Genomic DNA, 20302 nt, shown 5'->3' with positions numbered 1-20302 from the left:
AGCTGCAGACTAGTCAGATAGATGAGCCATGGGCCCAATTACGACAGTAAGGGAGGGAGAAGTATCATGAAAGACTTGGGAGCCAGGCTGTCTGCCCTGGGCTCCCAGTGGAAAATCAAAACAGAAGAGGCCACTTGATAAACACCGGACGGGAGGCCCCCACGCAGTCCTTCTTCGCCTGAGGTGCAGGGGCTGCTGAGGAAGTAACACTTTTTGTTTATTCTCTTTCACCAAGAGGCTTCTTAAAAAGCCCAAGCCAGATTTGGTGGGCTCTGGGCCTGTGAGCCCGGTAAAGGTGCCAGGTGGGTGGGAAGGAGGAAACGGGGGCCCGTGATGATGGCGGAGAGCAGAGAAGCCAGCTGGTGAGACCCAGAGCCAGGACCTTTCCAAATGCACGGGGAGGTCAGCCTGGGGGGTTTTGACCTGTCCCACCAGAAACTGAGCTATGTGGTCATTCAGGGGGGCCAGATAGAGGTGACACACTACATACTTTAGAAACTAATTCTACAGAGATTTTAGTGGAGCCAAACAAAGAGAAACAGTAGTGGCAGTGTCCAGGAGTTACCTGGCAGCTGGTACAGTCCCACAGATTCACCTGGCTTTCTCTGGGTCCGTGCAGAGATGGAGCATCCTTTCATGCAGGCCTTTGGTGACCGGAGCAGAGCTAACAGTATGCTCACCAAGTCAGCTTGGATGTTTTTCATTAAAAAAAAAAAATCTATTGATCATATACTATGTGCCAGGCCTAGCCTAGTCCAGAAGGATACAAAGTTGAGAAAGACACAGGATGTTTTCTGAAAAAGCTCACCTAAAGGGAGAAATAGTCACAGGTATAACTCACCACAATAACGGTCTGGCTGTAAGATGAGATGTAAGGAGTTGGAGGAAAGGTAGAATGGAAGCCAGATGAGTAAGGAAGTGGGGTGGGCGTGGAGGGAAAGGGGCAAGCTAAACAGAAGAGGTGATATTTCAGCCTGGCTTTGCAGAAGATTTTGACAGACAAAGAAGAAGGATATTCCAGGCAGAGAAGCAATGTGAACTAAGCCTAGAGAGCCCGCACTGCACTGCATTTTCAGGAATAGCGAGAAGTGTGCTGTGGTTGGAGCGTGACCGAGGTGGGCGGCAGGCAGGCACGGGGTGGGTACGAATGATGGGAGGTGAGATTTGGAGAGAAAGGCCCTGGTCAGACTGCGAAAGACTCAGAAGGCCATGTTAGTGGTCTGTACTTCATTCAGCAGCAGGGGTAAGAGGCTGGGTGGGGGTTGGGGGAGGGGGGTGTAGGATAGGAGCCGGAATTTAGAAGATCGGAGGGTCATGGTCCCTCTTGGTGACTGTGTGTCCTTGGACAATTTCTCCCTTAAAGAGCCTCTTAACTCCCCTTAGCTTCAGGCCCCTGAGCTGGGATGGGAGATGCTGAGGGCTTACTATGTTCCCCTGGTCACAGCTGCTTAAAGTCTCCTTTGACAAAGGTGTGCTCGAACCCTTCCTGGATTCCACCCAAGCAAAGTCGAAAAATTAAGATACATAAAGAAAGTAGCAAACAAATACGCTGGGCAGAGGTGTGGGCGTGAAGCGCTTGGGCTCTCGAAGCAGACAAGTCTGGATTCCAATCCTGGCTTCGTTTCTTAAACTCGAACAAGTTGTTTAATTTGTGTGTGTGTCGGGTGCGGGGTGGGGGTGGGGTGCAGCAGGGGGACAGGAGGGAGTGAGGGGACACAGGGAGTGTGTGGGGATGGGGAGACTTGGAGGATGCATGGGGGCCCGGCCTGATGCATAGGGACAGCAGGGGACGATAAGTGGTCCTTGAGGGCCATGAGATTCAGGGGTGACAGAGGCATTCAGACAGGGGAACATGCTCAGGTGGGCGTGCCAGGTGGGAAAGTTGTTTAACTTTTAAATTGTCGATGAAAATAACTGTTCTACCTTCTTCTCGAAATGGTGGTAAAGATTAAATGAGCAAAATGTATGAAGGAGCTTGGTGATTAGAAAGCATTCTACAGATATTACTCACTGTGGCTATTTTAGGTTTGGAAGCATTCAGATCCAGTGCATGTTTTAGGAAGATAACTCTAATAGCTTAGGATGGATGAAATGCAGGGAAGAGAGGCAGGTGGTTGGGAGACCAGGTAGGTGCTACTAATATAGTCCAGGCGGGAGAGGATGAGGTCCTGGACCACGGCGGTGAGGATGCAGGGGGAGGGTGGGTCTAGCGCCCTTCTGAAGGCAGAGCCTTCATTGGTGTTCATTGGACCACCAATAGAAGATAGAAGATGGAGATAGAAGACAAAGAGCCAGAGGTAAGAGTTTGGTAGATGGTGACACCATGAACCACGCCAGCCCCTTGTCACCTTCTAACTGCAGAAATCCAGAAGCAAAGTGGGGAAAGGAGATGCCCCGGGGCTTCAATTCTGTTTTGGTCACTCGCTGGCCCTGGTGACTCACTGGTCTTCCTTTTACTCTGTCCCTCTCCGTTCGCCCACGACACCTGAAGCCAGGCCCGGGAGAATTTCTCCTTCTGTGCTTCGCCTGACTGTGACCGTTGTAAAGTGTCTGTGCTAAGGAACCCATCTCTGTCTTGGCAGGAGGGGCCTGGCGAGGTGCCCCCCTCCCTCTGCAGGGGACAGGGTCACACCCCTCAGTCCCTGGCTCTTTCCTCCTTCCCGGACTTGAGCAAGTAGCTGGCAGGACCCACAGTGGGTGCTGGACTCGCTCCTCTTCAGGCTGGACCTCTCTGTTTATGGGGAGCCCCTTGAATAAGTGGAGCAGCTTCTAGGGCAGGTGGAGAGTGCCTGAGCCGTGGCTGGGAAGAGCCACACCCGCCAGGGCCACTGTAGCCGGGAAGGGCGTTTGGCGGGGAGACGGGCATGGTTTTCTGGACAGGTCTGTTAGCAAGTGAATATTTCTTGCTCCCTGTTTGCTCACCCATTGAACCCGGTCATCTTCCTCTCTGCCAGGGAGCCCTCCTTCCTCCTCTCTCGTATTTTTCCAGGGGGTTTTAGTCTTTTCATTGTGCCACAGAGTGGCTCTTGTCCCCTGAGCCTGTCAGTGGACTCCGTCGTCTTCCTGGCCCTCCTGTCGGCTTCCCTCTGTCTCATGATCTCCTCTCCGCTCGACCCCATCTTCCTTCCCACTGTCTTTCCGCTGGAGCCAGGAGCCGTCCTCATACTCCTTCCTTCCTTCACCTCTACCGCCATCTGCCAACAGCATCTCCGCCCCTCAAGGCGTCACCGTCGTTGGTCTTCAGTGGCAGCCCTTATTGAGCACCACCGGGTACAGGACCCCAGAGGAAGCACAGAATTGTGGGTAGAGTTCAGATCCCAGCAAGCTACTTCTCGGAGCCTTGTTTCCCCATCTGTTAAACAAGCATTTTAATAGCGCTCACTTCCTACGGCGATGTGAGGATTAAATGAGTTCATGGGTGTGAAAAAGTTCGTACAGGGCTGGCGTATAATAATGCCTCAGTTTACGTTAATCACTGTTGCAGTTAGGAGCATACAGGGAATAGCTGTGCCCTCAGAGGGTTCAAGGCCTCCGTCGTAGCTGGGGAGCAGAACATAGCATTTTGAAACCTAGTTTGTCGCGTGACTAAGAAAGTCCCTTTCGAAATAGAGCAAGCGGAGGGTGTCAGTGCCGATGGGAGTGGAAGTGATCTGGGAAGGCTTCCTGCATGAGGACGAGTGGAGTGGGTTCCTGCGCAGCACGTTAAGGAGAGCGCAGATGCCGCCTGGGGCTGCGGGGAGGGGCACGGGGAAGCGGGGCGCACAGACACGCCCGCTCGCACGCACCCCCGCTTCTCTTCGTCATGGCGCTACCTGAACCCCGTGCACCGTCTCCTCCCCGTCCACAGGGAATTTGCCAAAGAGAGAGAGCGAGTGGAGAACCGGAGAGCTTTCATGAAACTGCGGCGCCAGCAGCAGATTGAGCGAGAGCTGAACGGGTACCGCGCCTGGATAGACAAAGCGGGTAAGGCCTGGGGGGCGGGGCGGGGCGGGGGCTGCGCAGCCCGCAGAGCCGGCCAGGCCCTCACTCCCAGAGCTTCATTCATTCAGAGGCGCGGCCTCCACCAGCGGAGAGATGCGCTAGCTGCCTCGTTCGCTTTGGGGCTTCCCCGCTGGTCCCCTATTCTTCCTCTGGCATCCATCGGTCTCTCTCCTTCTCCCAAAGACCCTTCGTGAGGCAGGCACTTGAACAAGGTGAACCGAGTAAGAGGTAACACAGCCCAGTCCTGGAGCTGAGTTTGGGCTGCCGACAGTTTGTACTGCCACTGCTAGTGATAATATCAAACCCATTCACGTCACACGTTTATCGCATGCCTCTGTTGTGCCAGGTCCTGTTCCAGGCACCTGGGGCACAGCAGTGACCCAAAGCTCTACTCTCTAGCTGGGAAAATAATACAGAAGTAACTTGTAAGGAGATAAGGTGGTGAGTAGAGTGAAAACATCCAGGCGGAGTTTTGGTGTATAGGGGACGTTGCAGTTTTAAGTAGATGGGACCGGGCAGACCTACGTGGGGGAGGGATTTGAAGGAGGTGAGGGGGCTAGCCACCAGAAGATGGGAGGGAGGCCCGCTCCCATGCCAAGGCTGTAATGTGGGAGCAGCCAGGAGTGCCCAGGAGCAGAAGGGGAGGGGGCACGAGGCAGGATGAGGGCGACCATGGGGCATGCAGAGTGGGCGCAGATCGGGAAGGACCAACATGGTAAGTGTCAGCGAGGCAAGAATCACTGGAGGGTTTTGAGCACAGCAGGGCCATGCTCTGATTTAAGATTTTGAAGGAGCGTTTGGTTGCTGTGTCGAGAATAGGCCAGAGGAAGGCAAGGCCAGAAGCAGGGAGGCCCAGTGCAAGGCCATCACCTTAAGCCAGGTTATAGATGATGGTGAGAACCTTCTTCCTATCCCTGACCTGTCATCGGTTCCTCCCTCTTGGACTCAGCATCAGGAATGATTCTTGCCCAGCCCTGAGTGTAGGTTTGAACCTGTTGTGGTTTCATGAACCCACAGAGCTACCAGACTCAAGTTCGACTGTGGCCCAGCCGCATGTGGGGGCATGGGTCACCCTCTGTCAATAAATAAAACGGCCGCGTTTGCTTCCCTTGCAATTTTAAAGGTTGGATTGTGCTCGTGTTAATAGATCTTTATTTTCTTCCTGAGCATAGATTTAATTTTTTAATAACAACAACAACAACAAAAAAGCACACATGATGGCATCTTTTCCCTCTTCCTGGTGGAGAGCACAGCACAAACGTAAGGTCTCTCAGGAAAAATTTGGAACACGACTTGGTGCTTAGTGGCCCGAGTCTTATTATGCTATGGGAGCGTCACAGTGACACTGTGACATTCACTCGGATCGCCTCTAACACACAAAGCTCTCTCTCAGCTCTGGAGTCAACTTCTGCTTATCTGTCAGGGGCGAGAGGGCATGTATGATTTGAAAATGCCATTTGAAAGCCAGATTACCCTCCCCGCCCCCTCCCCACCCCCCCCACACACACAATTTTGGCACTACCTGCATTTCTCTGCCTCTCCTGGGTGTGTGAGGCCTCAGTGTTGCCTGCACGTCCCTTCGTGCCTTCTCCTCTGAGGCTCTTGGGGGGCTGAATGTGAATATCCCCTCCTTCTTCCCCAAATTCCCAGAACAGTAACTCAGCTTTACTGAGCAGATTGGCCACCGGGCCAGGCCAAGCGGGCAGCTTGAAGTCCCAACTGCCACTGGCTTCCTGGGCGGAGGAGCCATCTGACAGACCCCCGCCCTTACCACAGCCCCCCTCAGGGTCAGCGGCACAGGGTGCTGCTCTTCAAGGCTCTGCTTTTCAAACACACGCGGAATTGCAAGGCTGCACTTTCTTCCAGTTGGCAAAGCCAGCTCTTTCCTCCTTCTAAGAAAAAAGACGCACTGCGACATCAACTTGTGCTTCCTGGCCCTTCCCTTTACAAACGGAGCGTGAGTGAATCAGAGACATATGGGTTACATTCCCTGGAAAGACACTCTCAAGTTCGAAAGCGAACTTGGCAAAGGCATTGGGGGAGGGGGGGCAGTTTCAGCACATCCAGAGGCCTCGAGCGCTTCCCAGAGACACTCGGCAGCACCACACACCTCCCTCTACCTCGGGACTCCTCAGATCTGCACACCCCAAGGCCCAGATGCTGCACATAGCAAACATGACTCTGGCTAAGGACATCCACGTTCCTGTGAGATATTTTCACAAGTACCTAGTTTTTAAAAAGATGCCCTTGAACACGTCCAATGACTTTAAAACCTCTTGTGTCTGCGCAAAGGTGCATCCCACCGATAACACTTAACCTGTGTAACCTGGAGTTTCACCAGAGGCCATATTTAAAAAAGAAAGCTAAACATTATGACTTGGTATAATGGCCATTCCGCGTGGTACCCTCCAAGCCTCACAATGTCCTCCTCCCTGGGAAATACGTTACAGACTCTCAATTTTATATGCAGGTGGAATTATGGTAATGACTTTATTCTCTTCTGCTTGTCCTTGTGCTTGTTGCCAGTGCTTAAATTAAACTGCGGCTTCCTAGGACCTGCTGCAGGCTTTCTGCAGCAGCTGGAGTCCTCAGCAGTGGTTGTGTCGGCCTCCGATCTGGTCTGTTATGGGCTGGTGGGGGTGGGCATCAAAACTCAATCCCACCTCACTCCAGATAGGGGACTCTGAATCCCACCGGACACAGGCCATTTTTGTTGGCAAGTTTGGAGGGATGTCAGTGAGGCTTGTTCTAAGAAGTCTTTGTAGAAAGCAGCATCGCACCGATTATGACACCTCTCTAGAGTACAGGGCTGCTTTTGGGGAGGCCAAGGGGAGAGTCCAGTGGACTGTGTGGTTCTTTTCCAAACACCAACAAGCAAATATGTCATTCCACCACCAGCCAATCCTGCCCTTCTCTGACACCAGTTGGCTCTCCAACAATTCAGGTCGATTCCGACCCTAAATACTGCCCAGAGTTAATGTAGACCCCACAGGTTAAAGGCTCAATCCCCCAAGCCTGCCCCCACTTCAGATGCCAACCACAAGCAGGGTCCTCCGTGACTTGCATCTCTGCCCAGCTAACTACAAATTGAGATGGTTCCAGGTTTGGTAATTCGCTTGAACAACTTACAGAGCTCAGGAAAAAATATCCTTTCTACTCCCAACTTATTATAAAGGATACAACTCCAGAGTGGCCCAATGGAAGGGAGATAGAAGGCAGGCTGTGGGATGGCAGTTGGGGAGCACACAGCAGCCATGCTTGCTCCAGACATGCCACCCCACCAGCATCTTGGTGTTCACCCACCCAGAAGCTCCCTGAGTCCCTGTCGTTTGGGGTGTTTATGAAGGTTGCGTCACCTTGGCACGATTGATTAGATCACTGGCCATTGGTGACTGAATCATCTCTGGCCCCTGTTCCCTCCCAGAAGGTGGGAAGATGAAGCTGAAAGTAATAACCCCGTGATCCTCAGGTTGGTTTTTCTGGTGACCAGCCCCATTCTTCAGCTCTCCAGGCTTCCCTCACAATGACTCACCTCATTAACATACAAAAGACAGTGAATTCCAAGGGTTTCTGATGGTCTGTGCCAGGAGCTAAATGTGGACAAAGGCCAGTATCATAGGGACAAATTCATGATGGGCCCAAGCTTTGTCAGCTCTGCTCAAGCAGGATGGAGCGGTGGGGACAAGGAAGGGAGCCCCCAGCTCTGTTCTTAGGCATCGTCCTCTGCCCTTTCATCAAAGAAGCAGACAGGCTGGAGCCTAAAACAGGGTCTCCCTCACCTCACGAATGAGTGGGTAGATGCTGTTTCAGACAAGAGAAACTGAGGAAGAGCCTATTGCTAGGAAAGGTTTAGGGGCTTAGGAAAGATAGGAACCTCGGTAGGAAAAGAAACACAGAAATGGAAAATTTTCATTTCTATTCATTGAGGGGATTTTAGTTAAAAAGATCAGTTCTTCCCCTCATGGTAGCCTCCTGAAAAAGTGTCTGAGACACAGAGCTGAATTTTACCAGTCATCCTCCAAGCACCTCCTCACTAAGGAACTTTTCTCTGTTCTGATGTGTCTCGGGGGCTCCCTCGCTGTCTTCCCAGATGATGCAGCGAGCTATGAACTTTTTCCTCTCTCCCCGTTGCCCTGGAGCCAGAGATGCCCCTGGGGGATTTTCATTTTGCAAACTAACTTTGCATTTACCGATAATTTACTCAACCATTTGTCTCCATACAGAGGAAGTCATGCTTGCGGAAGAAAATAAAAACACTGGAACATCAGCCTTGGAAGGTGAGAAGCGCTCCAGCCAACGCCTGGCTGTCCGCGTTGCCCCCTCTTATGTGTGGCAGGGTCTCTCGATCGGAAAGAGGGGAAAAAGAAAAGAGGGGCGCTCCGAGATTCGAAACCAAATTCTCTCTGTCACAAAATTTCTCCTGCTTTAAAAGGAAGGGAATCGAGTCACAGATTTAAATGCTTTTTAAAGTGATAAAAATGAAAGAGTTGCTTTTTTCCAGGGCACGTCATTGCTAATGTGCAATGGGAAATCCGTCAAACAGCCAATGGCACATAAAGGGATCTTCCTTGAAAATCTCGGGGGGTCATCTTGGGACCACTCCCGTTACCAGGAAGTGGCCTCACTGATGACACGCCAGCACAAATGGCTGTGGAGCGCCCGGCTCTCTAGCGAGCATCCCAGAGGTGCTACTGAATCATGTTTCTGTAGACGTTGGCGACTTCTGTAACCTGGCTCAGGTCGTTAAAGGCAGTCGCCTGTGTCACGGGCCTCTTGCCCGCAGTCCTCAGTTTCGTCCGGAATGGTCCGGTTGCGTGTGTGTGCTCTCTCACGGGCCTCCCTGTCCTGGCACAGTGCTTCGGAGGGCAACCATCAAGCGGAGCCGGACAGAGGCCATGACTCGAGACTCCAGCGATGAGCACTGTGTCGACATCTCCTCCGTGGGTGAGTGGGACAGTCGGGCCTTTCGCGTCCCTGAATCTCCCATGAAAAGGAAGAGCCGGTCTTCCGTTGTTTTTTATTCTCTTGAGGGTTTTTTTTTTTTGTCTCTTTAGCTTGCGATGTCTTCCTTAGAGCCTGTGTGTTGACAAGTCCCCCAGAGAGGAAGAGAAGCCAAACACTCCAGAACCAAGGGACATAACTAGGGAAAGGTGTGGGGCTCTAATCTGCATGACAATGACAGAAAAAAGTGACTCAGAGATACTGTTTACATGACACCTGAGATTTAAGGCTGTGGTCCCATCTTCATATATATCCCCTCTCTCCATTTTGCTATACACCCTCTCTCTCCTGGGTGCGATAATGAGAACCCACTTCGAGATACTGTTTGGAGGCTTATGATGGTCTGTTGCTTCTAGAGGCCCCCCTTTGAGAACCTGCCATCATCCGCTTAACCCCAGGAGCCCCCGCCTACTTCCGTCACCTACTTCCGTGTGACATCTAAACAAATTCCTACTGACACCCCTCCACCATGACTGGGGTTCCGTCCCAGGGTCTCTTAGGGATTCCCACTGATGGCAGATGTTTTGTCCCCAGAAAAAGAGAAGGGGCCCCCTTTATCCTTAAAAGCGGAAGAGGCAGAGCTCAGCGCTGCGTCAGGCCGCCAGTGCCAGAAAGACCACAGATGCCGCCGCATGACTCCAGTGCCTGAAGCATATTTAAAAGAAAAGGCCAGAGAGTAGCCCAGTCTGTCACACACGTAAACACGGCCCTGTTAGGGCTGAAGACGCGGGGTGCGTGCCTGGTGCTCTGCCCGGGGACGCGTTCCCAGGACTGCGCATGCCCAGAGGAAACGCAGGGATTCTGCTGTGGGGGCCGCTGCACGTGGGGATTCCCCAGGCCTGCAGTGTGGCGGCCACCTGGCCATGGGACCGGCGTGTGAGCGTCCCCTTCCCCTGGACGGTGACCTCTTTTGCAGCCTCATCCTTCCTCCTCGCTTGTCCCCGGCAGGCACACCTCTCGCCCGAGCCAGCATCAAAAGCACAAAGGTGGACGGGGCCTCCTACTTCCGGCACAAGGAGAGGCTTCTGCGCATCTCGGTCCGCCACATGGTTAAATCCCAGGTGTTTTACTGGATTGTGCTGAGCCTCGTGGCTCTCAACACCGCCTGTGTGGCCATCGTCCACCACAACCAGCCCCAGTGGCTCACCCACCTCCTCTGTAAGTGACCGTGACTGCCGGCTCTCAGGAGGCAGCATGGTCGGGGTGCGCATCTTGGGAAGCAAGGCACGGTGCTGGGCCTGGCGGTGGTTCTGTCCACCCGGAGTTCTCTCTCTCTCTCTCTCGAGGGAGGCCAGAGTTGTCCCCGAGGAGGGTCCGGATGATCACGTGACCATTCCCAGCTGTTATTCATTATTGAATCAGATGAACCTTTGCTGATGAGTGGACAGGGTGGTGCTGCACCTCGGGTGCGCTAAGGCCTTCACTTAGTGTCTTGAGGGAGGCTCAGTGGCATCCAGACTTTTGGTCGCCAAAGTCCTGGGGAGAGGGTTCTTAGGGCATAGAGGTCAGCTCTGGACGAGGCCGCCACTGGGTGCCAGGGAGGCTCCAGGTGGCCTTCTGGGCTGCATGCGTATAGGGCAAACCTGGCCCTCTCATCAAAGCCCCTTTCCAGAGGGCCATCTGCCGTTTAAAGGGCAATGACCAACACACCCGCTGAAGGGAAGCAAAGCTGACCTGTGGAGTGTGCCTGGGTCTCCTTCCAGGTCAGAGAGAATTCAGATAGCGTGAAGTTTCGCCTGGCACCGACTTGTCGTGGTCACCAACGGCCCTCACATGTGCGGGTCCTGCCGGAGTTTGAGGTTCCTCTGTAGGTGGAGGTGATGGGCTGGGAAGGGCCAGAGCCCGCACTGTCTGGGGAACAAATGCCTCTGCTTTCGATGCTTTCAGACTATGCAGAGTTTTTGTTTCTGGGACTCTTCCTCCTGGAGATGTCCCTGAAGATGTATGGCATGGGGCCCCGCCTTTATTTCCACTCTTCATTCAACTGCTTTGATTTCGGGGTAAGTGCTCCAGAGCCCGCCTGCCCTCCTGCTTCCCGTCGATATCCCTCAGTGCGAGATAAGCAGCTTGCTCCCTCGCTCAGCATGCAGTGCTGAAATCAGAAATTATAAAAGGGAAGTAGATAAGATTAGCGAACGTGGGGTCAGGAATGAGTGAATCCTTGCCATGCTAGGGTTCGTTTGAATGTTTTGAAAGCTCTTGTATTTTTAATGTTTTTTTATTGAAGTGCAACACACACACACCATTGAGGGCACACTTAAATGTATAGCTCAGGGAATTTGACAAAGCTACCCGTAGCCAGGGTTTCGAACCACTTATTATCCTGGGGGATCCTGGGAGAGAAGGACAAAAGACTTGATTCCAGAAGGTGGCCCAATAAAAAAGAGAATCTTACATATGTGTTTTTTTGTTTTTAGAGTTCAGTTTAAAATTGGGAAAAGTATCTAGATATATATACCCTGATACAAACGTGCACATGAGTATGTACACACACACTTTTATATTAGAAAGTCCCCACGTAGACCACTTCGTCCAGTGTCCACTTCCTAAATACTGTTGCACGTGGCACACAGTCTTCAAGGGTTTCCACATACACTCTTGTCTTCCACTGCTTTCAGGAGCCCTGTGCACTACGGAATGTGCCAGGGCTCAGCCTGCCCGTTCCCACCCGAGCGAACAGAACATCGTGTGCAAGTTCATGTAGCCAGTTAGCAGCAGTGCGAGGTCACAAAACTTTGGGTTCCAGGATCACTTCTCTCTCTGCCAAATTTTCGGCTACGTGCTAACAGTTCTGAGCACTTGCCCGTACGCTTCCGGATACGGGCAATTTGCAGGTATAACAGCCATGGAAAGACCATCTAAACCTTAGTTTTCTACGTATTTCCCAGCGTTGCCATGAAGATTAATTTTTGTCATTTCTCCTAACGCATATGTAGACTATAGTAGATATTCAGTAGGTATATAATTATAACAAAAAATACATCGAATTGTTCATTTGGCATGGCTACTTCCTATAGCAATCAGATTCTACGCCACCAAGTAGTACCATCATATTGGATTGTGTGGGACCCGAGTGACTTAAAAATATTTACGGGCGATCGAAACATCGTTGTTAGCACTAAATTCTAGAACAATGAGAGGACACGGACCCCCTCCGAGGTTTTTATGTTGGAATGCAGCCTGTATTCATTCGAGTTTGTTTCCCTGCTGCGAGGTCCACTCCTTTGTCTGTTTCTTCAAGGCGTTGTCGCATGCGAACAGTTACGGCTGTCGAATTTCTGCAGAAGCGATGACTTGTAGTTTCTGCCAAGGCCAGAGCAGTGGTCGGCAAAGAAGTCCGAGTGATTAGAGTTAGCAGGGGGAGCGGAGAGCCGCGGGGTGAGAGGTGGTAGGACCTCGTGGCGGCCTTCGGCCTTCACAGACCAGTTGTCCTGCCTGGGCGGGCAGGGAGGGGAGGGGAGCGCTTTCTCTTCCCCATGGCCCTTAAGAGCTGTCGACTGCCCAGCACGAGAATGCCCCCCTCTTCTCCGCCTTCTCTCACTGTGGCTGGGTCTGGCCCTTTAGGTCACGGTGGGGAGTATCTTCGAAGTGGTCTGGGCCATCTTCAGACCCGGTACGTCTTTTGGAATCAGTGTCCTGCGGGCTCTCCGGCTTCTAAGAATATTTAAAATAACCAAGTAAGTGATCAGAATTCAGACTCTTCTCTGCCACCTCTGAGCGTGTAAGCCTCTCTCGGCCTTGTTATCTTTCCTCCCATCCCCTACGCCCCTTACCCACGCTCCCCTCTCCCCCCACCCCCCACCACCATTCCATTCTTCAGTTCCTCCTCCTGTCCAAAGATCAGGCCAGAAAATCATCTCCGAAGCCAGATCCAGTGTCATACTCCCGAGGGGAGCCACCTGGTGGCTGCAGTCTCCCCTTTCTGCAAGGATCCAAATGCAGCTTCTGCCACAGACCACCAGGCCGCTGTCCGGCTGGCTCTGGGGGTGGCCTGGCATGCTGTGTCCACTCTCTGACGCCGTCTGGGTCCCGCAGGTACTGGGCCTCCCTGCGGAATCTGGTGGTCTCCTTGATGAGTTCCATGAAGTCTATCATCAGTTTGCTCTTCCTCCTCTTCCTCTTCATCGTCGTCTTTGCTCTCCTAGGGATGCAGCTGTTCGGAGGCAGGTAAGCACCCGTGAGCTCTCCCTCCCAAAGAGCCGCAGAGTTTCAGCCTGCAGGCACCAGGGCCACTAATTCGATCGCCATGTTCCCGTCCTGGTTGCCCTTGTCCGTGGCCCACATCGGCCAGCGAGGGTGTGTGTGGAACGAGCATCTGTGCTTTTAATCTTTTCACCCTGTACAGAGTCCCCTCCCTCCGGAGCTGTCTCGGAAATGTGCGGCACAGGGCCCTGAACCCCGTCTCCTTTCCCGGGCACAGTCCATCCGTAGTGGTCACTAAGGCCATGTTCACAGCTTACATGCAGTGGGGACAGAGTCGGGAAGAGGGGGATGTGGAGAAGGGAAAAGAAGAGATGAAAATGGCATAATCTTGGGAAGGGAAAACGAAGTGTGAGATTTTCATCCTGTTCTCTCTGAATTTCCTCCTCAGGTTTAACTTTAATGATGGGACTCCGTCAGCAAACTTCGACACCTTCCCTGCAGCTATCATGACTGTATTCCAGGTATGAAGCCGACCGACAGTTTAAAAATGGGCTGTCGGGTCCCTGGGCACACACCGCGAGGTGACTGCGTGTTAGCAGAATCCGGCGTGTCCCCTCCAGGCTTGTCCTGGGCAGCCAGGCACACCTGCTTGTGGGGGAGTCATCACCACAGAAATTTCTGGGTCTTCTGCAGCTCTGCTCTTACCAATAACAGAAGAACCCTTCTGGGGTGGCTTTGTTCGCCTTCTCCCTACATTCGTGGGTTTGCAGGAGATGCTAAGTCAAAGACATTCAGCGACATGTCACATTATGGTTTCCTTAAATCAGAAGCACCTTCTAAGCCATGAGTCCATTTAATGAAGTATCTTTTCCACCCACCTCTCCCACCCACTCTCTTCAAAAAACAACAACAACAAAAAACCTCAAAGTCAATAATGTCTTAGAGTTAAAGGTAAAGAAAAACACTGTTGAGCCAGAATTTGAGGCTGAAGCAGAACCCAGGTTTCCAGAACTGGAGCCCGTGAGGCTCCTTCTCCTAATGCCGCCCGCGCCAGGCGGGCAGTGACTGGACCACCGGACCTGGGTGGTTCCCGTAGGAGTGGCAGAGACTCTGCGGTTTCAGGACTGGAATCGTCCCCTTTGACGCTCTCCTCCTGTTTCCAGTGCCTAAAATGTTCTTCTGTAGCTTTATGCATGGGAGTGACTTTTTTTTTCCCCCCTCCCTGGCAGGGTGGCCAAACAAGGGGGTCGATGGAAATCATCCCAGCCCAGGCTTTTCCCTTTTCGTTGGCCCCTTTTCCTCAATCAACCCAGGTCTCTGACTTGCCTGTCGTTTGCGCAGATCCTGACGGGTGAGGACTGGAACGAGGTCATGTACAATGGCATCCGCTCCCAGGGCGGGGTCAGCTCGGGCATGTGGTCGGCTATCTATTTCATCGTGCTCACCTTGTTTGGAAACTGTATCCTTTGTAAGATGCTCCTCTCTGTACTGCCTGCAGGCCCAGACCAGCATTGGAGGAGGGCTAACTGGGGTGGGGCAGGGAGCGGGCAGGGCTGACGCTGCTCCCGGAGCTAAGAGAAGCAAGGATCCTGATCTGGGTGTCTGTTTGTCTGTTTTACATTTTTAAGGATTCTTTTTTTTTTTATTTTAAATTTTTAAAAGCTAGACATTTATATAATTTATGACGTGATCCCCCCTCCTCACTCCTAGCATCCGTCTGGCACTGCACACACGTTACAGTAATACTGACCGCACACCCTGTGCTGTGCTCTAAACGCCCATGACTGTTTTGCAGGGACTAATTTGCACTTCTCCATCCCTTCACTTTCGTCCCCCAGCCCCCCAATCCCGCTCCCCGCTGGCAGTCACCAGTCAGTTCTCTGTATCTCGGTCTGTTAACACCTTTAGTTTGTCCATTTCCTTTGTTCCTTAGATTCTGCATATAAGTCAAATCATATGATATTTATCTTTCTCTGTCTGACTTATTCCCCTCAGCATAATAACCTCTAGGTCCGTCCATGTCGTTGCAGATGGTAAGATTTTATTTTTTTAATAGCTGAGTAATGTTCCATTGTATATACGAACCATAACTTCTTTATCTAGCCATCTATTAATAGGCACTTAGGTTGCTTCCATATCTTGGCTATTTTGAACAGCGCTGCCATGAACATAGGGATGCATAGGTCTTTATGAACTAGAGTTTTGGTTTTCTTTGGATAAATAACCAGAAGTGCAATTGCTGGGTCAAAAGGTAGTTCTATTTTAAATTTTTTGAGGAACCTCCAAACTGTTCTCCACAGTCCCACCAACAGTGTACGAGAGTTCCCTTTTCTCTACATCCTCACCAACATTTGTCGTTTTTTGATTTATCGATGACAGCCAATCTGACAGGTGTGAGGTGATATCTCATTATGGTTTTAATTTGCACTTCTCTGATGATTAGTGACCTTGAGCATCTTTTCATATCTATTGGAAAACAGACTTATGTCTTCTTTGGAGAAATACCAATTCAGATCTTCCGCTCATTTTTTAATTGGACTGTTTATTTATTTTTGTTGAGTTATATGAGTTCTTTATAAATTTTGCATATTGACCTCTTGTCAGATGTATTGTAGGCAAATATCCTCTCCCTTTCAGTAGATTCTTTTTGTTTGTTGATTTCCTTTGCTGTGGTTTGTTGAAAACCTTTTTAGTATGATGTAGTCTGTTTGTTTATTTTTTCTTTCGTTTCCCTTGTCCAAGGCGATATATCAGAAAAAAATAGTAATATCAGAGTTTAATGCCTATGTTTTTTTTCTAGAAGTTTTAACGGTTTGGGGTCTTATATTTAAGTCTTTAATCCATTTTGAGTTTATTTTCGTATATGGTGTAAGAAGGTGGTCCAGTTTCATGTTTTTACATGTATCTGTCCGGTTTTTCCAATACCATTTGTTCAAGAGATTGTCTTTACCCCATTTTATATTCTTGCCTCCTTTGTCATAGATTAAATGACTGTGTAGGCGTGGATTTATTTCTGGGCTCTCTATCCTGTTCCATTGATCTAGGTGTCTGTTTTCATGCCAGTGCCGTGCTGTTTTGATTACTATAGCCTTGTAGAATACTTTGGTATCAGGTAGTGTGGTATCTCCAACTTTTGTTCTTTCTCAAGATCGCTTTGGCTATTTGGGGTCTTTTATGGTTCTCTCTGTTTTCAGATTATTTGTTTCAGTTCTCTGAAAAATGCCATTGGTATTTTGATGGGGATTGCATTGAATCTATAGATTACTTTGGGTTGATTCTTCCTACCCATGAGCACAGTATATGCTTCCATTTATTCATATTTTCTTCAGTTTCTTTTTTTTAGTGACATAATTTTCTGAGAACAGGTCTTTTACTTCCTTAGTTAATTCGATTCCTAGGTATTTTATTGTTTTTGATGCAATTATAAATGGGATTGTTTTCTTAATTTCTCTTTCTGAAAGTTCATCATTGGTGTATAAAAATGCAGCTGACTTCCAAATATTAATTTTGTATGCTGCTACTTTACTGAATTCATTGATCAGTTATAACAGGTTTTGTTTTTTTTTTTTTGGTATGGAATCTTTACATAGGGTTCCTATATAAACCCTACACTTTATATAGGGTTCTCTCTATATAGTATCATCTCATCTGCAAATAATGACAGTTTTACAATTTCTATCCAATTTAGATGCTTTTCATTTCTCTTTCTTGTCCGATTGCTGTAGCTTGGACTTCCAATACACTGTTGAACAGAAGTGGTAAAAGTGGACATCCTTGTCTTGCTTCTGATCTTAAGGAAAACGCTTTTGGCCTTTCCCCATTGAGTATGATGTTAGCTGTAGGTTCGTATATATGGCCTCTATTATGTTGAGATATGCTCTCTCTATTCCCACTTCACTGAGAGTTTTTCTTTTTTTTTTATCATAGTGGATGCTGATTTTGTCAAACGCTTTTTCTGCCTCTATTGATATGGTCATATGGTTTTTATCTTTCGATTTGTTATTGTGATGTATCACATTAATTGATTTGTGGATGTGGTACCAACCTTACGTCCCAGGAGTAAATCCAACTTGATCATGGTGTCTGATATTTTTAATGTATTTCTGGATTCAGTTCGCTAATATTTTGCTGAGGATTTTTACATCAACATTTATCATAGATATTGGCTTATAGTTTTCTTTTTTTTTTTTCCTAGTCTCTCTTTCTGGTTTTGGAATCAGGATAATGGTGGCTTCATAAAAAGAGTTAGGAAGCCTTCCCTCTCCGAGTTCCTGATCTTAAGCATTTTGTACACTGGTTTGGTAAAGAGGATAAATATAAAGAGGATGGAATATCCAAATCTACAGCACACACGAATATGTCATATTGAATAATTGGAGATATTGTGAGCTGAGTGAAAGAAGAAAGGACATAGATCACTGGAGGCTGAAATAGTGGGCAGATTATAATAATAATGAGTTAATTGCATGTTAATACAGAACAGAGCCTGCCACATAGTAAGATCTCAAAAATACTAGTATCATGATTGATGCTAACATGACTAACCATATCTAACATTGATTGCATGTGTGCTATCCATGAGTCCCTGTATGTACTAAGTTCTTTACTGGAACTTTCCATCTAATCCTTACCTTATAAGACTTAGAAGAAATTACTTGATCAAAGTCAAACAATTACTAAACTGTTAAAGGCAGACTTGAAACCAAGTCCATTTAACTCCAAAACTCATGTCCGGTCCTGGGATCTAGATCAAGGAAGATTAGGTTTTAATGTCAGCAACTCCGCTTACCAGCTGTGTGGCCTTGGTGAAAGTTACTGGATCCTCTCCCAGCTTCCACTTTTCACATCTGAATGGGAGGATAACAGTGTCTGTCTCCTTTATTTGTGGTGATGGAAAATGAGATAATGTATTTGGATGCACCTTGCAAACTGCAGACTTCTCCAGGATCATGAGAGGTTCGGGGGAAGGGAGACTTGGGATGGGTGGAGTAAAAAGGGAGAGTTAGGTGATGTACCTATAGTTCTGCATTTTTCTAGAATCTCACAGAGAAAAGATGCTCTTTTAGTTTTCTGCCCCCAAACCTAATCGGGGCCAGACTAAACACGAGAAATCTATGAGAAGAAAACTGTGCATTGATTGAGTCATGGGCATGAAAGGCCGATTTGTCACAATGACACCTTGATGTTCCTTTTACTCTGAGGGTAGTCAGACCTGGGCATTTATGCTAGAACTAGATTTTTTATTCCAGAACATATGGGCCTCAAAGACAGTTGGAAAATTGGGGTTTTAGAGGTTAGAGTGTGGAATAGAGATGAGTTCTGTAATGATCTCGTGCACTAGATGACATTTTGTTAAATGAAATATAGAATCCATCAGGACGAGAAGAATGAGAGAAATAAGTTAGCATCCTGTTATTGAGAGCTGCTCAGTGACGGGCCTGTGGGTTCTTGTTTCTTTTCATCTTTAAGGACAGAATAGCACAACTGGTCTAGCTGGACCTCAGTTCCAGCCTCCCAGCAAGGAGAGACGAGCTCCCACAGCAGCCTCCCTATCCATCTTGTCATTCAGTGATTCTGCTTGACGTTGCTGTGAGTAGACAACGTAGCTGTTTACAGGCCTTTTCACTCCATCTTGGCCCCCTGGGTGATTCGATTTAAGTATTTCTTTGTTCTGTGCAGAGAGATGGTCCGTGCAGGGAGGGAAGGACATAGTCTCTTTCGAGCAGAGCTGCGTAACCTCTCCAGCCCTCCTCCCACTGCCCCTGCTCAAGCGACTCTTTGGGGAGCTTGTAGTGTCCCCGTCAGGAAAGACGTGGACATGCCCTCTCAGCCTTGCTTGCAACCTTCTGCTTTTCTTACTTGCCCATCCTTAACTCATCACCTCAGACACGCTGCTGAACGTGTTCTTGGCCATCGCTGTGGACAATCTGGCCAACGCACAGGAGCTGACCAAGGTAAGCATTGTCCTCTGGGATCCAATAGTTCTCTAGTGCCGTTGGGTGCTCCCGGCCTTTGAGGCTCTCCCCAAAAGTCTCTGGTGTCGGGCTCAGGCCTGCTGGGAAGGCCTCTTCTGGGAGGGCATTTGGAGAGCCACACATCCACGAAGGAAGCCTGGTTCACTTTCGCTGAGTTTGGTGAGCCTCGGGCCTGCCGCGTCTCTCATAGGACACAGAAAAGAACAGCTAAGCAACTGTGAACCCTCAGAGGGGCCCTTCATGGGACTCTGATGTGAAGAATAAAAAAAACTAAGGCCCGGGAGACACTTCGCTCTCGGGGAAGGGGGCGCGGTGGGGGGTGCGGTGGGGGGCGCAGCCTCGGTGCTTAACGTTGGGGTTTTCCCAGGGCGGGCCCTGCTCCATCACTGCCAGACGCTGCAGGGCATCTGAGACGCGTCAGCCCCAGCCTCTGACAGCTGTGGCCTGCGCCCCTGAGTGCTGAGGGTTGGGGTCAACTTCCACGGCGCCCCGCGGGGCGGGGAGGAGACCGGCACTGCCGGCCATGCCGGGCAGAGGAGGCCTGGCTGCTGGCCTCGGCCCAGCTAACCTCATGCTGCCCTGTTTAACCTCTTCCCTTGCTCTCCCCCACTCTCTCCGCTCTCCAGAACTTCCTCTGGGGGAAGCCAAGGGAGTGACCCTTTCCTTCATGGGGCCCCAGGCACAGCCATCTCTTCTTTGTGTCTAGGATGAACAGGAAGAAGAAGAGGCCTTCAACCAGAAACACGCTCTACAGAAGGCCAAGGAGGTCAGCCCGATGTCTGCGCCCAACATGCCCTCGATCGAGTGAGTCAGCTGTTCCTGCCTCCCTGCCCGCCGGCTCCTGTGCTGGCAGCCAGGTCATCAACCCAGAACCTGTTTGTTATCTGAGAGTACCTGCTCCATGCCATGAAATGTCCTGTGAACACAGCAGCGAGCGAGACAGTCCCTGTTCTCAGTGAGCGAGAGGTGATAAGCACACACAAATAACTTCGGAGAGCGATACTTGCTGTAAAGTAAAGCAGAGCAATGAAGAGAGGAGCGGGAGCTGGGCCGAATACGTCCGGGCAGTCTGGGAGGGGTTCTCGGAGGAGGTGATATTTAAGCAGAGACCTAACTGTGTTTAAAGTGATCCTGTGACATTTGAAGGTCCGGCGTGGCCGGCATGTAGGGCGTGGGTGAGGAGCAGGATGCCGCAAGGTCGG

The 20302-nt window shown here is 50.0% G+C and overlaps 1 protein-coding gene across 15 annotated transcripts in view; it reads left to right on the top strand.

Annotated features, from left to right (window-relative positions):
- The window catches only part of CACNA1E (calcium voltage-gated channel subunit alpha1 E), a 498756-nt gene that overhangs the window by 411793 nt on the left and 66661 nt on the right, over nt 1-20302 (top strand). For all 15 annotated transcript variants that reach the window (XR_005656965.1, XM_039881316.1, XM_039881318.1 and 12 more), the window contains 11 exons: nt 3848-3963; nt 8205-8258; nt 8836-8925; nt 9931-10140; nt 10870-10982; nt 12547-12659; nt 13018-13149; nt 13574-13646; nt 14467-14584; nt 19012-19079; nt 19807-19904. Coding sequence is in view for 14 of the 15 variants with exons in the window: in XM_039881316.1 (XP_039737250.1) it covers nt 3848-3963; nt 8205-8258; nt 8836-8925; nt 9931-10140; nt 10870-10982; nt 12547-12659; nt 13018-13149; nt 13574-13646; nt 14467-14584; nt 19012-19079; nt 19807-19904 (1185 nt within the window). In the remaining variant the exon portion in view is untranslated. The remainder of the gene's footprint in view (nt 1-3847; nt 3964-8204; nt 8259-8835; nt 8926-9930; nt 10141-10869; nt 10983-12546; nt 12660-13017; nt 13150-13573; nt 13647-14466; nt 14585-19011; nt 19080-19806; nt 19905-20302) is intronic.

Source organism: Pteropus medius, unplaced genomic scaffold, assembly GCF_902729225.1.
Source record: "Pteropus medius unplaced genomic scaffold, Ma_sr-lr_union100, whole genome shotgun sequence".
Lineage (NCBI taxonomy): Eukaryota > Metazoa > Chordata > Mammalia > Chiroptera > Pteropodidae > Pteropus > Pteropus medius.
This window is presented reverse-complemented; position numbering and strand designations above follow the sequence as displayed.